The sequence below is a fragment of the Rattus norvegicus genome, chromosome 8 (assembly GCF_036323735.1).
Source record: "Rattus norvegicus strain BN/NHsdMcwi chromosome 8, GRCr8, whole genome shotgun sequence".
NCBI lineage: Eukaryota > Metazoa > Chordata > Mammalia > Rodentia > Muridae > Rattus > Rattus norvegicus.
In genome coordinates this window covers 110227322-110244378 of record NC_086026.1, presented here as the reverse complement: position 1 = coordinate 110244378, position 17057 = coordinate 110227322, and the positions used below count along the sequence as shown (strand labels likewise).

At 37.1% G+C, this 17057-nt stretch overlaps 1 protein-coding gene across 7 annotated transcripts in view; it reads right to left on the bottom strand.

The window, feature by feature from the left end:
- Stag1 (STAG1 cohesin complex component) overlaps positions 1-17057 on the bottom strand; it is a 385686-nt gene that overhangs the window by 199288 nt on the left and 169341 nt on the right. For 6 of the 7 annotated variants that reach the window (XM_006243631.3, XM_039081553.2, XM_039081554.2 and 3 more), the window contains one exon: positions 7031-7235. In XM_006243631.3, coding sequence (XP_006243693.1) covers positions 7031-7235 — 205 coding nt within the window. Of the gene's footprint in view, positions 1-3849; positions 4323-7030; positions 7236-17057 lie in introns of those variants that run through there. The other variant, XM_063265596.1, reaches the window with a different exon arrangement.

Below are 17057 nucleotides of genomic sequence, written 5' to 3'. Positions count from 1 at the left end.
ACACGGCTTTAGAAATTTGGAAAACCGACTAAAATTTCTACTGATCAGACCATGCAAGAAACTTACGATGCTACTGAAGTAATTATATCTAAGCCCTAAGAATTATTAATCTGATTGTGTCTCTTCTCAGCAAGATATAAGCAAGGTCAGGAATCATTTTATTTCAAAGCTGATAATTCTATCTAGCCATAACTATCTATAAGCATATATAGTGAAAATTTTGGTTTAAAAACCCAGTTATGTGAATGTTTTTGTTTTAATCTCAGGTGTGGGATATGGGGCTGCTGAGTTTGTCCACAGGTGCTAACTATGATTATCTTATGCTCAAGAAGGGGCATGATCTTTGCCAGCCGCAGATAGTTTAATTCTTGGGATTCTGGAGAGGATATGGATGCCAGAACCCAGAGATGGGTCAGAGACACTTGGAAGAAAGCAGGTGTTGCTGCCTCCACTACTCTTGGTTTGTTCTGTCTGCTATTGCTGGATTTCTATTTCGCTGGACTGCTGGATATTCTGACAATGAAAACTGGATATGCCCCTAGAAACATGAAGACCCTAATCAGCAGTAAGTAGCCTGCAGAGGTTTATGTGCCCTTCCGTTCTTCTTTCTCTCCTACCTAGTGTTGGGGGATTGGAAGGGATCGGGATGGATAAAGAGTTGGTAGTAATAAAGAGGTATAAGAACCAATAAAATAATAAAACAAATAAGCCAACACGCATAGTCTTTGAACTTGAGGATTAAATGGTTCCTGTCCATCTTATCTAGTCTCCAAGATTTGTCTTCCGAAGTAAATAAAAATTATCATCTTTTACTCCATGTCATTCATTCATATATATATATATATATGTATATGTATACATGTGTATATATACACATACACACGTACATATATAATTCAAATGAATAATTACTGTCCACCCAGAATTATCAGAAAATCTTCTGTTCAAAGGAGGTGACCATAAATCTAGGATTTTATACAATCAATCTATGAAAGAAGTGAGTAACTAATATAAAAATAATGGGATGTATTACTAAGGAATTGCTGAATAAAGAATTTATTCTTTAGAACTTGGAATTAAAAAAAAAGGTTCAGTACATTCTATTTTCAATACCTAATACCTGTCCATTATTCAAATGTAACTAATAAATGACAATTATGGCCAGAGAAGCAAATAGCTAAGTGCAGATCTTCACTTGGTTCCTCTCATTCAAATTCAATCTCACAGTCTCAGTCCCAGCTTTGTAGCACAGCAACTGATGCAGCTTCCCTTACCCACCCCTGCCTAGTCTCCAATGGATCACACAGATTCACCCTCCAGACTTCCATGTCCCCACTCATTGCTTTATTCCAGCACTCAGACCTCCAGAAGGCATTTCCTGGTAACCTGTAAGCCACTCCAGGCAGAGAAGCAAGTAGGTTAACTATGACTCTTCACTTCCCCATACCCTCCTCCAAATCCAAAGCAGTCTTATCCTTCCCTTTATAACAGACTACCTATTGTGATGACTTCTCACTGTCCCCATTCCCAGGAGACAAAAGAGATCCTGGTAGAAAACCCTGCTTGCCTCCCTCATCTGGATCCCCAAGGTCTTATCCCAACCCAGCCTATTTCCATTCTTGTCAGCACCTAATACCCAGTAAGTCATTTTACCTGTAAGTATAAGTGGTTACAACTATCAGAATCCCAGAAATTTCCTAAGAGGCAGCACACAGCCATCACACTCTCATCGGAACCAGAGAGAAAAACAGGAACCAAGAAAACAGAAAACCCGTCTAATAAAAACAAGATTAGATATCAGTAGTTAGAATTGAAACCTTCCCAAACCCAGGTGCTTAGATGCCAGAGAAAAACACTCCGAAGGTTTTGAGTACTGCAACAAAACTGAAGCAGGAGACGAAGACCTTAACATACCCTTTATGAATGTGACAGAGGTCCTCAACGGGGAAATTAATAAATCCCTTAAAAAACTATGAAAAAATTAACAGTGGAAGGAAATGAATAAAACAGTTCAATAACTGAAAGTGGAAATAGAATCAGAATGAATGAAAAATAAAAACTTTAGGAACTTGAACACGAACCTCAAAGACAACCCTCGCCAACAGAATACAAGAGATAGAAAACAGAATCTCAAGACACTGAAGATGTGATACAAAAAATGAATACCTTGGTCAAATAAATTATTAAATCTAAAAAATCCTGGGACAAAAATCCAGAAAATTTATTTTACATTATGGCAAGACTAAATCTAAGAATCCTAAGAAGAGAGGGAGAAGAAACTGAGGTCAAAGGGCACAACATTTGGTGTCAACAAAATTATGAAGAAAAATTCTCCAACATAAAAGGATAATTAAAGTACAAGAAACATAGAAGACCAAAAAGACTGGACCAGAAAAGACTGACACAGAATGATTAAAACACTAAACATACAGAAAAAAGAAAGGAAACAAAGGAAAAAGACAAACATATAAAGGCAGACCTAGTAGAAAAACTCTTGAGTTTTCAATGGAGACTCTAAAAACAGGAGTTCTGGCAGACATTCTACAAAATCTATGAGACCACAGATGTCAGAACTGAATACTATACCCAGCAAATCGTTCAATCACATCAAACAAAGAAAGTAAGACATCTGTCACAAAAAACATCCAACATAAGGCACTAGAACAAAAATTCCAACCTACAAAGGGTAACCATACATCAAAACCCAGTAAGAGGAATCAAGAAACACTGCCCATTGATAAGGCTGAACACAAACAGTCTCAATTCCTCAATAGAAAGACGAGATGAACAGATATGAAGCAGGTTCCATTCTTCTTCTGAATCCACGAATCAAACCTCAACATCATGGATAGTCACCATCTCAGAGAAAAAGGATGGGAGGAAAAAAGATGCTATGGATATGGACCCAAAAACCAAGCTTGTGAAGCCATTTTAGTATCCAACAAAATAGACTTCAAACCAAAACTAATCAGAAGAGATAAGAAAGGACACTCATACTCGTTAACAGAAAAATTCACCAAATATAAAATGGAATTCTTAATATCAATACACTAAACACAAGGGCACCCATGCTCAAAAAGGAAATACAACAGCTTAAATCACATACTAGTACTCAAGCACTGACAGTAGGAGACTTCAATAACCAACTCTCCAATAGACAGGTCATCCAGAAGAACATTAGACAGAGAAACGGTTGGGCTAACTGACATTACAAACTAAACGGACCTAACAGGTATGTACAAAACGATTCACCAAACACAAGAGAACCTACTCCTTCACAGCAGCTCACAGAGCTATCTCCAAAGCTGACCGCCTCCAAGGACATAACGTAAGTCTCAGCACAGACAAGAAGACCAAAGCAACACCTTACATCCTGTCTGTCCACCCTACTCTAAAATTAGGTACTAACAATAGAAACGAGCTTACAAAATTATGAAAATTAAACAACTCACAATGGAATGAAAAAAGGTAAGAAAATAAACTCAGTACAATTGAATAAAAATGAATGTATATCACAGCAAAGTTAATAGAACACAATGAAGATGGACCTAACAGGCAAATTCATAGCACTAAGTGCAAACAAAAAGAAACTGGAGACACTAGTGATTTAACAGCACACCTGAAAGTTCTAGAGCCAAAGTGGGGCAGGACGGGGGTGGGGGGGTGGGGGGGGTAGAGGAACTGGACAAAAATAGCTATGATAGAGAATGAACAAACAACACAATGAATCAGTGAAACAGAGTTGTTGGTTCCTTGAGAAAATCACCATGACTGATAAACCTTCATCCAAATGAACTAAAAGGCGGAGAATATTCAAATTACAAAATTAGAGATGAAAAGGGGACATACCAATTGAGACTGAGGAAATCCAGAGAACCATAAGGATGTACTTTAAAAACCTGTATTCCACCAAACTGGGAAATCTAAAATAAATGGATAATTTTCTCAATAGACACCACTTACAAAAGTTAAATCAAGATCAAACAAACAATTTAAACAGACCATTAACACCCAGTGATATATAAGCAGTCATTAAAAGTCTCCCAGCAAAAACGGCCAGGGCTTGGTGGTTTTAGCACAGAATTCTACCAGATATTCAAAGAAGAGATTATTGCTAATCTCTTCAAATTACTCTATTAAATAGAGATAGAAGCAACAGTGTTTAATTTGTTTTATGAGGCTATAAGTGTCTTGATATCAAAACCACATAAGAACCCAACAAAGAAAGAAAACTTTAGACCAGTTTCTCTTCTAAATATAGACTGAAAATTTCTCAATAAAATATTTGGAAACTGAATTCAAGAATGCATCAAAAAGGTGATCCACCATAATTAAGAAGGCTTATCCCAGAGATGCAGGTATGCTTCTTATATGATAATCAATAAATGTATTCAGTCATATAAATAAACTGAAAAGAAACAGCCACATGATCATCTCATTAGATGCAGAAGATCTTTGACAAAATCCAGCACCCTTTTATGATACAAGCCCTGGAAAGATTAGGGATATAAGAGACATAAGTCAACATAGTAAAGGCAGTGTGCAGCAAGCCCATGGGAAACATCAATTTAAGTGGAGAGAAACTCAAAAGCAATGCCACTAAAATCAAGTACAAGGCAAGGCTATGCACTCTCTCCACAGTTATTCAATATAGTACCTGAAGTCGTAGCTAGAGCAATAAAACAACCAAAGGATTTTAAAGGGAAACAAATGAGAAAGGAAGAATTCAAACTATCTTTATCTGCAGGTGGTATGATAGTATCCAAAAGTGATGCTAAAAATCCCATTAAGGAATTCCTACAGCTGACACTTGCAGCAAGCAAAATAGCTGGATACAATATTAACTCACAAAACCCAGGATCCTCCTATATATAAATGACAAATGGACTGAGAAAGAAATCAGGGAAACAACAGCGTTTATAAAAGCCTCAAAGTACCCAAAATATCCTGGGGTGAGCCTAACCAAGGAAGTGAAAGACTTGTATGATCAAAGCTTTAAGATACTCAAGAAAAAAATTGAAGAGGGTATCAGAAGATGAAAAGATCTCCCATAGTCATGAATTGTTAGGATCAATACAGTAAAACAGAGCCATCCTACCAAACGTAATCTACAACCAATCAATGCAGTGTCCATCACAACTATAAGGCTATTCTTCACACATCTTGAAATGACAAAAGTTTTCTATGAAAAATACAACTTGTGAAAAAATTCTGAATAATAAAAGAACTCCTTAAAGGTAATCAAATATGAAGTTCAGAGCTAAACAGAATTCTCAACAGAGGAAAGGCAAGTGGCTGAGAAATGTTCAATATCCTGAGTCATAAGAGAAATGCAAATCAAAACTGTTTTGAGATTTCCTTTTAAACCCATGAGAAAGACTAAGATTGATAAGCAGGGACAGCACACACCGGCAAAGATGCAAGTAAGTGACACTCATTCACTGCTGCGGGAACCGCAAACCTGTGTCGCCACAATAGAAATAAGTGTGGCACAATCCACCTCAAGAACCAGCTACAGCACTATTGCACACACCCAAAGGATGCTTCAGCCTACAATAAGGACACTTGCTCTACAATGTTCACTCTTCCTCTATTCACAATAGCCACAAGTTGAAAACAACCTACATGTTTATCGACAGATGAATGGATAAAGAAGATGTGGAGTACTCAATGAAGAACCAGTCACTAAACAACAACAACAACAACAACAACAACAACAACAACAAAATATACCTATCAGGTAAATGGATGGAATTAGAAAAAGACGATCCTAAATGAAGTAACAGAGATTCAAGACAACAAATATGATGTGCATTTGCTTATATGTGAATATTAGATGTTAAGTCAATGATAACCAAGCTAGAACCACTAGAACCACAGAGATGAGGTAAAAAGAATGGGGCTAGGGGGACAGGGCAGATAGGTCCCCCTAGGAAAGGGGAACAGAATGGACAGTTATGCATGGGTTGGGGGCATCAAGTGGAGACAGGGAGGGAAGAGGGACACAAGGGAGGGAATACAAGGAGAAACAGTTAACATTAAATGACATTTGAGGGGTAATAAAAAAACCTTATGGAGTAAACATTTTCTATACTATAGACACATAAAGGAGAAGTAAATGAAATCATCAAATAACAAGGAAGACAGAGATCCAATCAGTCATCTCTTGTCCAAACAAAACTTCCACTATCAGGACTAGGTTACATCTAATTGAGCTGTGGCTGACAATACCTATACAGCTAAATGAATGAGAGCATCAGCTACAAGTCAGTGTCTTGATACAGGGAAGTATGATAAATGCTACCAAAAAAGAAATATAAACACCAACCTAGTCATAAACACTTTGATCTACAATGGCCTCTTGCCTAAAAGATAAGCTAGTACAAATTGGTGGCACAAAGCTTGCTGGAGTAACTAACATTTGATTTCATCTATGGCCCACTCCACAAGATGGAACCCATACTTAACACTGGTTGGGTGAATAAGAACCTCAGAATTGATAGCTCAGGGACATAGGGCAAACCAAATAATACTGTTCTAAAAATATACCTAACAATAAAAATACTAATGACATTCTGCTATATGATAGTTCAGTGCCTTGCTCAGCCATCATCAGAGACGCTAACTTTTGCAACAAATGGGAGTATATACAGAGACACAGCCAGACACTATGTAGAGTGTGAGAGATTGTGCAAGATAGTTTTATATCAAGTTGACACAAGCCAAAGTTATATGAAAAAGAGAAACATCAGGCTGTAGGCAAACCCATAGGGTATTTTCTTTATTCGAGATTGATAGGAGAAGGCCCCCATTCCTTTATCCTGGAAACAGCTATTTCCAGTTTTATTCTTAAGGCTGAAAAATAGCAAGTAGGAAAACTATTGCATATGAAAACAGCCATGTAAATAAATTCCAAGAAATTTTTATTTCTATTAAAGCACTAACTAAATTAACATTATAGAAAAAAGTTTCATTCCAAAAATCAAAATTTAGCAAACTCAATGAAAACAAAGAAGACTTGGTTACTTACCAGCAAGGGTACTTGTATGCCTAAAAGCTCTGACCTGGGAGTCTGACAAACCAGTCAAAAGGGAAATTACGGTGTCCATCATATATTCATCATAAATTATGCTATATTGACACTGTCGAATCAGGACTCCAATAAATTCACAAAAATTGGAACGAAATTTTTTCCACTGAGGACCAGGCATGGTAAGGGGGTAGTCACCACTGTCCTAGAATGTGTAAAAAGAACTTATTAAGTATCACAAGGTAATAGATCAGAATTTTATTCCTATATACAAAGAAATATTTTATTTCTAAATACACAATGAATTCTATGTGTACATTAATAGTGTTAATGTTTTTCCTTGAAACATCCACAAATAATTCATACAGTACTGAAAACTATCAGATTAAAATCAGTGTTTACTTCATTCTTCTTAAGATTCTTAATAAGAAATAACAGTACTAATTTATGTTTATATGTTTATGATGATTTGAAGTAGATATTGAAAAATAATAAAGTTTAAAGGAGTATTTACTATATTACCAAATATAACTATATTAATTGAGAGATGATGTAATCATATCGCTTTTAAACTTCTATTTATTTATTCTCTTATACAGAATGGCAAACAGACAGAAACATCCAAAACAAGCACATGAAAGGCAAAAGCAACTGTAAGTAATGCCTGTTTCATTGTATCAGGTAATCACTACATCTGAACACAAGTCAGCAGACTTGGTAGCAAGCTCAAATCATCTTATCAAATCAGTTTACCATTTCTCAGTATTTCTAAATATAAAATTTTAAGAATCAAAGATTTCAAAAAGATAAACACTTAAAAAAAAAGCCTAAAATTGACCTTTCACATGGCAACTTCATTTCCTCAAATTTTACAATAAACTCGACAATAATTCTACTTACTAGCTTCTTTAAAAGAAAACATAAAATGGAATCCTTAAATTGTTTGACTTTACTTAATTCACAAAATTGATTGCTGAACCTAATACCAAGGGTCTTTTTTTTTCTCCTGCTCGTAACATTTAAGAAAATACACACAAGGACAATTGGATATGGATGGTATAAGCCATTTGATAACCAGTCTTGATACTGGAGGTAGAACCAAGAGAATTCAGAGTTTGGGGACAGTATGAAATTTAAAAACAAAACAAAACAAAACAAAAGTCCCTATCTCAAAAACTGAGAGGTGAAATGGTAGGGGAGAGAGGAACTGAAATTAAACTGAAAAAGCAGTGATGCAAAAGCAACTAGCTAAGGAAGATGAGAAGAAATCAATGTCAATTTGGTAATTGTCACTGTGGGAAATTAAGGGGAGTTTGTGTACACTAAAACCTGTTTCCACAAAAGAAGCCTAGGGACAGGGCAGGGAAACAAGAGAACTATTACTTTTGGCAAAACATGCCAGCAAGTGTATGATCTTCAACTAGAACGAAAAAACCAAGGAATACAGCTTGCTTGTTCTCTCTATTGCATAAATCAAAAGCCTCGATCTGATGAGCACCAGAGTAGGGAGGAGTAAATGGCTCAAAACCAGAGTTAAAATAACGATCCATTACAACTGAGACAAGAGAAAAAGAGCTTGTCTAGCGGGTTAGGAGTAGAAGAAGAAAAATACTGCCTTGGACTTTGTACCTTATATTGGTATCAACCAATGTACTGTTGGCTTGAAGATAAACATGAAGCACAGACAAAAGCAAAGGACTGCTATTGAAAGGAAGAAGAGAAACTGAAAGGATCCTTAAAGGACGCTAGTCATACATGGACATCACTGAGACACAGGCAAGACCATGAATATGTTCTTATCATTAATAGCAGGAAGCAACATCATATTGCCAACTTGTAGAAGACAAGGTGAGAAAGTGATTTCTCCTCTGGCCGCGGGAAACAGAGATAGCAGAAGTCTCTTGAGGTATGTCATAAGTAATTATAGTACGTCACAGATAAATGCAGCTATTATAAATCATCAAAGAAGCCTTTCTCTATACCGAAAGAAAACTATTACAGGGAAGCAAAATTGGACACACCAACAGATCATGGGAGTGCCAATACCAATGGATATATCTGCAACACAGCTTCAACATCAATAACTCAGAGAGCATCACAGAAGATGGGCCAGAAAGAGGGCTGTGATGACTATTCTTGGTTGGCAACTTGACTACAACAGGAATTAATGAAAGCTTAAATAGAAGGTATACTTATGAGAAATATTGTTTCTTAATTATAATTTGAAGTGGGAATACCCACTTTTAATCTGGACCTTTGAAGTGAAGATCTACCTTATATCAAGGACAGGAAAGGAGAATGTTTGCTCTCTTTGCCTGCTTGTTCCTGCTCTCAGTGGCCAGGGCATTTCTTCAAAGGCATTAGAGCCTACTCCATCAGGATTCTGCTATCTACTGAAGACCAACTGAGACACAGACTGAACAACTACTGGACTCTTGAACTGTCCATTGGAAGACAATCATTTTTTGGACTACCTGGATCACATCCTATAAGCCTAATGAATACCTGCTGTATATTTATTCATTCTGCCAATTCTGTTTGTCTACAGATCTCTAATACAATCATAAAATCAGAAAACCAAGAATTGTGATCTGAAACTGTCATTTTAGAAATGGCTACATAAACAAGACCCGAACAGTAAGAATAGACATTCTAACATAACACAGAGGCACAAAAATCTAGGGTTCCATCCTGAGACAAAGAATTACATGGAACTAACGACTGCTGAGTGAGAAAGAATCACCTCAGCACCCCAGAGGTCAATGCCTTAATTGGCCGATACACAGGACTCAGTCCTGAAGTCATGCTACACAAGTAACAAAAATGGACTCCATAAGGAATAGTTCTATATTTGTGTATAATCCCACACACACATACTCACATACACGTATGAAACAAAGGGGGAAATCATGTAATTATATTTTAAATAAAAATATAAAAATAAAATAAATGAATAAAAAAGGAAACCACCCCCCATAATATCCCAACCACAAAAACAGAAAAGTCTGGCATTAGGGAAATTTTAATCCATGGTACACTAAAAGCAATTAGAATAACAGAAGAATGACTCACTCATTTTCTGAATAGACTGAAAACCTACATCTTTAAAACCTTTTAGTTTTTATATCGCATGCAAATATTACCATCCAAAAATTGTTTAACAAAAAGAAATCTTTTTCAATGATTTCTTAACACTTGAGTTTGGAATACTCAGTTTGAATGGAATGGTTTCATCAAACCCCTCCACTCAGTTTCCAGGACCTATGGAATTTAAGAGTCAGTAGGGGCAGATAACATCGAAAGAACTGTCTTTCCATTTCACAGGACGGAAACTCACAGGCTGACAGAATACACAGGGTCTGCATACGTTCAACAGAATGGGGTCCTGATGCTGAGACGAGATGGAGATACGGGCTCCCACCCATTACGAAGAAACTATGTTCAAATGACATATTCTTGTATAGGAAAAAAACTCATTTTCTCCACTAAAATCTCACTTTGTACATAATCACATTTAAGGGTAGGCCCCATGCCAAACAGTAATTAGCAACCAAAAATTAACTCAATGGTATTCTCTTGTAGACAAGTTGCTTTTAGTTTTATTTATTTCACTCTTTTAGTCTTAGTGGTTTTCTGCTTCTGCTTATACATCTTGCTTTCCAACTTTATAATTTTATAATTTTATAATTTTATAAGCTGAATGTGTGTACCTCCATCTTTGTCTCTTTCTTGGATGTTTTTGAATAATGGTTTAATAATAGTTTATAGTCCACCTGTTTTTTTTTTTTTCTTAAAAGAGAGAAAGAAAGGGTGTGAGGAAGGGTAGATGAGAAGGTAGAGAGAAATTGAGGGAAGATACCAAAATCACAATATATTATATGAAAAATTACTTTCAATAAAATATACATTAAAAATAATTACTAAAATGTTCAATAAGAAAAACTTCTTAGCACACAAATGTATTAAAGAGATTCTTGAACATACATCACTTATGCATATAATGATTTTAGAAAGTGCAGTGTTATTGATGGGCAAGGAAGTACTAAAAACTTATTTGAGAACGCATCTTAATAAAGGAAAACAACCAAAACGCAGAATATTAACTAACAAAAGATAACAAAATGGAGAACATAAAAATTGGCACAAAGGATCCACCGTTACCAATATTCAGGAAAATCTTATAATGTCTTGAAAAAGAAATATGTTTGATAAATACAGGAAAATCATTAGATAAAAGATGAAGTATATATTTTGCAAACTATCTGATACAAATATATAGACAAAGTAATTTATAACTAATCAAATGATAAAATGTAAAAGAACAAATCATTCTTACACCAGTTCAAAAATACAAGAGAAAAAATTGGTGTGCATCAAAATATAGTAATACGATGTATAAGATGTAATTTGTACATATGTTTCACTATCCATCATATACTAGTGCCTGTTGGCAGAATTTAGAGGGAAAGTCAAGATCTTAAAAAGCAAAGAGCTTGTTTTTTATTCCCCTCCTGGTCTACTCTCTAACTGTTCCACATTGCATAACACCACCACCACCACCACCACCACCACCTCCACCACCACCACCACCTCCACCACCACCACCACCACCACCACCACCACCTCCACCACCACCACCACCTCCACCACCACCACCACCACCACCACCACCACCTCCACCACCACCACCACCTCCACCACCACCACCCCCCCTAACCACTTCTGGGGGCCTCCAGTCTCCTGAGGGTCAGGTACATCTTCTCTGACTGAACCCAGGACCTGGCAGTGCTCTGTTGTATATGAGTTGGGGGCCTCATTTCAGCTGGTGTATGCTTTCTGATTGGTGGTCCAGTATCAGAGAAATCTCTGGGGTCTAGGTTAGTTGAGACTGCTGGTCTTCCTACAGGGTTGCCCCCCTCCCCTTCCCCTCTCCTCCTCAGCTTCTTCCAATTTTCCCTAACTCAACCACGAGCAGCAGTTACTGTCCATTGGTTAGGTGTAAACATCTGCCTCTGCCTCTTTCAGCTGCTTGTTGGGTATTTCCGAGGGCAATCAGGATAGGTCCCTTTTTGTGAGCACTCCTTAGCCAAAGTAATAGTGTCAGGCCCTGGGGCCTCCCCTTGAGCTCGTTCCCACTTTGGGCTTGTGACTGGATCTCCTTTTCCTCAGGCTCTTCTCCATTTTTCTGCCTGCAGTTCTTTCAGACAGGAACAATTATGGGTCAGAATATTGACTATAGGATGGCACCCCTTATCCCTCATTGATGCCCTATTTTTCCTCTGGAGTTGGGCTCTACAAATTCCCTCTCCATAATGCAGAGTCCCTTTGAGTCTCTCACCTCCCAGGTCTCTAGTACATTCTGGAAGCCTCCCACTCCCACCCCCAATGTCCTACCTCCAGAGACTGCCTGTTACCATTCCTTCTGCTGGCCCTCAGGGCTTCAGTCCTTTTCCCCTACCCAATACCTGATCATGTTCCCCTCTTCCACTCCGTGTCCCTTCTCCCATCCATGTCCCTCCTTCCCTCCCCCATCCTATGATTGTTTTCTTCTCCCTCCCAAGAGGGTTGAGGCATCCTCTCTTGGGCCCTTCAGCTTGTTAACCTTTTTAAGTTCTGAGGACTGTATCCTGGGTATTCTGTACTTATTTTTTGACTAGTATCCACTTATTAGTGAGTACATCCCATGCATGTCCTTTTGGATCTGAGTTACCTCACTCAGTAAAATATTTTCTAGTTCTATACATTTGCCTGCAAAACTCAGGCGGTCCTCATTCTTAATAGCTGCGTAGTGTTCCACTGTGTAAATGAATCACATTTTCTGTATCTATTCTTCTCTTGTGGGACATCTAGGTTATTTCAAGTTTCTGGTTATCACAAACAAGGCTGCTATGACCACAGTGGAGTACATTCCTAGTGGCATGGTAGGGCATCTTTTGGGTATATTTCCAAGAGTGGTATAGTTGAGTAGATCTATGTCCAATTTTCTGAGGAACTGCTAGATTGATTTCCAGAGTGGCTGTACCAGTTTGCTACCCTACCAACAAGGGAGGACTGTTCTTCTTTCTCCACATTCTCAACAGCATCTGCTGTCACCTGAGTTTTTTTTATCTTAGCCATTCTGTTTTTTTATCTTAGCCATTCTGATGGGTGTAAGGTGGAATCTCAGGGTTGTTTTTGATTTGCATTTCCCTGACTTTGAACATTTCTTTAGGTGCTTCTCAGCCACTGAGAGTCCTCTGTTGTGAATTCAATGTTTAGTTCTATACTCCATTTTTTGATTGGGTTGTTTGGTTTTTGGTGGTTAGCTTCTTGAGTTCATTATATATTTTGTATATTAACCCTCTATCAGATGTGAGGTTAGTAGTCATAGCCTTTGAGATTGTGAAGTTCAATAATCAGCTTCAATAAATTTTTTTTCCTGCAATCATGGGACAATACTGTTGCCTACTAATCCTTCCAACAAAGTTGCTATCAAGCAGATGTCAATGGATAAAATTAATAGAGAAGCTAATTTTCTACATTTTGGAAATGAATCTTCATGAGGAAGGAAGGGAGGGAGGGAGGGAGGGAGGGAGGGAGGGAGGGAGGGAGGGAGGGAGGGAGGGAAAGGAAAGGAAGACTGGCTGCCACGTTTCAAGAGTCACTAACAAAACTTTGGGGATTTAAAGTCCTAGAAAGGTGCAATAGGTAAGCACCCTCACTGCAAGCCTGATGGCCTATAAAAGGAGAGAACTGGACCCAAAGATGGCTCTGAATTCCACAAGTGTGATAGTTTCACAAGTGCAGTTCCATTCAATTCCCCACCTCTACACAGAAAGGCACTGCAAAGTAGATGATCTCCTAAAGCCTGATGGCTTGGGTTTTAAATGTTGCTACTTTTATAGACAGCAATATGATTCACTGGACAGGTTTATCTCTGATAGAAGGCAAAAAGTAATTTTGCCCCTAAAAGGAAAAATTTGTAAGTTTTGTTTTGTTTTTTAAGACATGGTCTTATTATATATCCATGGGTGGCCTCTCTGTGTAGACTAGAAAGGTCATGAATTCATTGCCTCCAAACAGCAGATTTTATGTTTAGGAATGTCTCATTAGTCTACAACATATAAAGAGATGCTCTCATTTTAACTCAAAACAATTAATATAGAAAATCCAATTTTTGGACCTGTGGCCACTTTGGTAACTATAATCCAGAGTATACTGATTTATGTGCAAATAAATCCAGTAATTGAGAGTATAGCTCAGTTGATAAAACACATGCCTATCAAGCACACAGACCTGACTTTATCCCTGAGACACAAACAAAAACAGCTGGTGATGGTAATACACTCCTGTAGTCACAGATCTTGAGAAATAAGAAAGGCAAATCACTGAGACTACACCCTGGACTACATGAAATGGTATATCTAAAATCAAACACAAGACAAAAGCCAACATAATTTAAAGACATTAAAAGCTTATAAAGAACATTGGACAGAGAATCATTTTTAAGCTAACCTCTAGTTTTCTAATGATACCTTTTTAAATATTTCAATTATCTGTATATTCCCTTCATTATATACATGTATCTGTGTAGTATTAACAACATAGTTTCCTACTTTATTGTTCTGCTCTAAAACCAGCAGCTGTCAAATTTCATTATATATTAAAGTCATCAGGAGTATGACCAGAATATTTTACATATAAATCATACACTTTCCAAGTCAATCAAAATGTCTAGAGCAGTGGTTCTCAACCTGCCTAATGTTGTGTAACCCTTTAAAAGAGTTTCTGATAATGTGATGACCCCCAACCATAAAACTATTTCTTTGGGTTGGGGATTTAGCTCAGCGGTAGAACGCTTGCCTAGCAAGTGCAAGGCCCTGGGTTCGGTTCCCAGCTCCGAGAAAAAACAAAACAAAACAAAACAAAAAACAAAACAAAACAAAATAAAAAACTATTTCTTTGCTATTTTAAAACTGTAATTTTGCTAATGTTATAAATCATAATGTAAATACTTGATATGCAAATCCCAAAGGGGTCACAGCCTACAGGATGAAAACTACTGGTCTAGAATATGTGGTGATAGCTAAGCATTTATATTTTTTGATGATTAGGTGATATTAATGGCTGCAAAGCATGGCACCTCTGTTCATAAATTCATAGTATGACATAAAATAAGTGTTACTATACTAAAGATTGAAACAAATTTGTGATTTGATTTCAATCAACTGTGTTGTAAGCATGGCATTGTCAAGGCAGTCTAGAAGCTGAGGAGTAAATCTATCAGCTAGCACATTAATATAGTTTCATCTTCTTTAGCCATATTTAAATTCTTGAATACACTAGATATAAATTGTCAATGTAACAAAATTTAATCTAGTGAAAAGTATTTCTATAGAATTGTTTCAAAATTCTGAAGATTTTTAGCTTTTAAGTTAAATTAGTACAAATTCCTTATATTGTATCACAAACCCAGAAGAATGCAAGAAGGTCCTGTAACCCAAGTCGTTTATATCTGCTACAGATGGTTTGCCTCTAACCTAGGCAGGTTATAAAGTGGAAGTTTCATGGAGTTTGTTGTCTGGTTGGTTTTGTTTGTTTGTTTTTGTGATATAGGAATCACTGAATAATCCTGGCTGTTTTGGAACTCCCTATATAGACCTAGCTGTTCTCAAACTCAGAGACTTGCTTGCTTGCCTTTGCTTCTCAAGTGCTGGGATTAAAGGCGTGCGCCACTGCCCCAGTACTTTATGGAGTTCTTGGGTCATCACTGTGAGTACACTCCCAGGGAATGTAGCAGTTGCTCTTGCTCCCGGGAACCAGGTGTTTAGCACAGTTGTTGTCTTGATAAACTGAACTGACACAAAACTAAAGTGATCACGTCATCAGATAATGGTATGGTACCTACAAAACTGTCACATAAATATAATTTCCCCATTTCACATTAAAAAGAGATATTTACACGAAATGGTAAAAAAATATAAACTATAAACAATGTCATCTAAGTCAAAACCAGTTTTTAGGAAATTGAAGATATAAAAATACATGAATAACAATGCAACTAATTCCTACGGAATAAGTCAATCTAAAAGATGGTACCAGAACATTTCTATAACTAAGAACACAGAAAATACTTTCGGTGTGAAGTGCAAGAGAAAATCTGAATACCTGATAGAAAGGATGACAACTAAGTTCTAAATATTTTACATATTTGTATTACTTTATCCAAATGAAAAATGATAAAAAGATTCAACTAATCACAAAAAATTAACCTAGAAAAGGCAATACTGTTAATGCTTAAAAAAATTCTTCCAAAAACAAAATTCTTCTGTAAACAAAATGATATATTACAAGAAGTAGTGATGGAATAAGAAAAGAGTTATCACAGAGAAAGGAGCCTCCCTTGAGAAAATGTCTCCATGAGACCCAGCTGTAAGGCATTTTTTCTCAAGTAGTGATCAAGGATGGGAGAGCCCATTGTGGGTGGTGCTGTTCCTGGGCTGGTGGTCCTGGGTTCTATAAGAAAGCAAGCTGAGCAAGCCAGGAGAAGCAAGCCAGTAAGAAACATCCCTCTGTGGTCTCTGCATCAGCTCCTGCTTAGTGACCTGCCTGAGATCCAGTCCTGACTTCCTTTGGTGATGAACAGCAATGTGGAGGTGTAAGCTGAATAAACCCTTTCCTCCCCAGCTTGCTTCTTGGTCATGATGTTTATGCAGGAATAGACACCCTGACTAAGACAAGAGCCATACACACAAGTGTGGTCTGGAAAGTGCATAGATGATGCCCCACATAGTTTTGGGAAATTCTTGATTGAATACAGTTAAGAAAAATTTTCATCATTAGATTTACTAACAACCTTAGAAAACATGTTTTAATAATCTCTAAGATAGGTTTATAAACAACACTGCTCAAATTTATCCAACATCCAAACCATTTTACCTCTAAACATTCAATGAAGTTAGTATTTCAAGTTCGAAATGAAATCAAGAATTGAAGAGGAAACGAAATCAAGAATTGGAGATTGCTAGAATTAATGCAAAATGTCAAT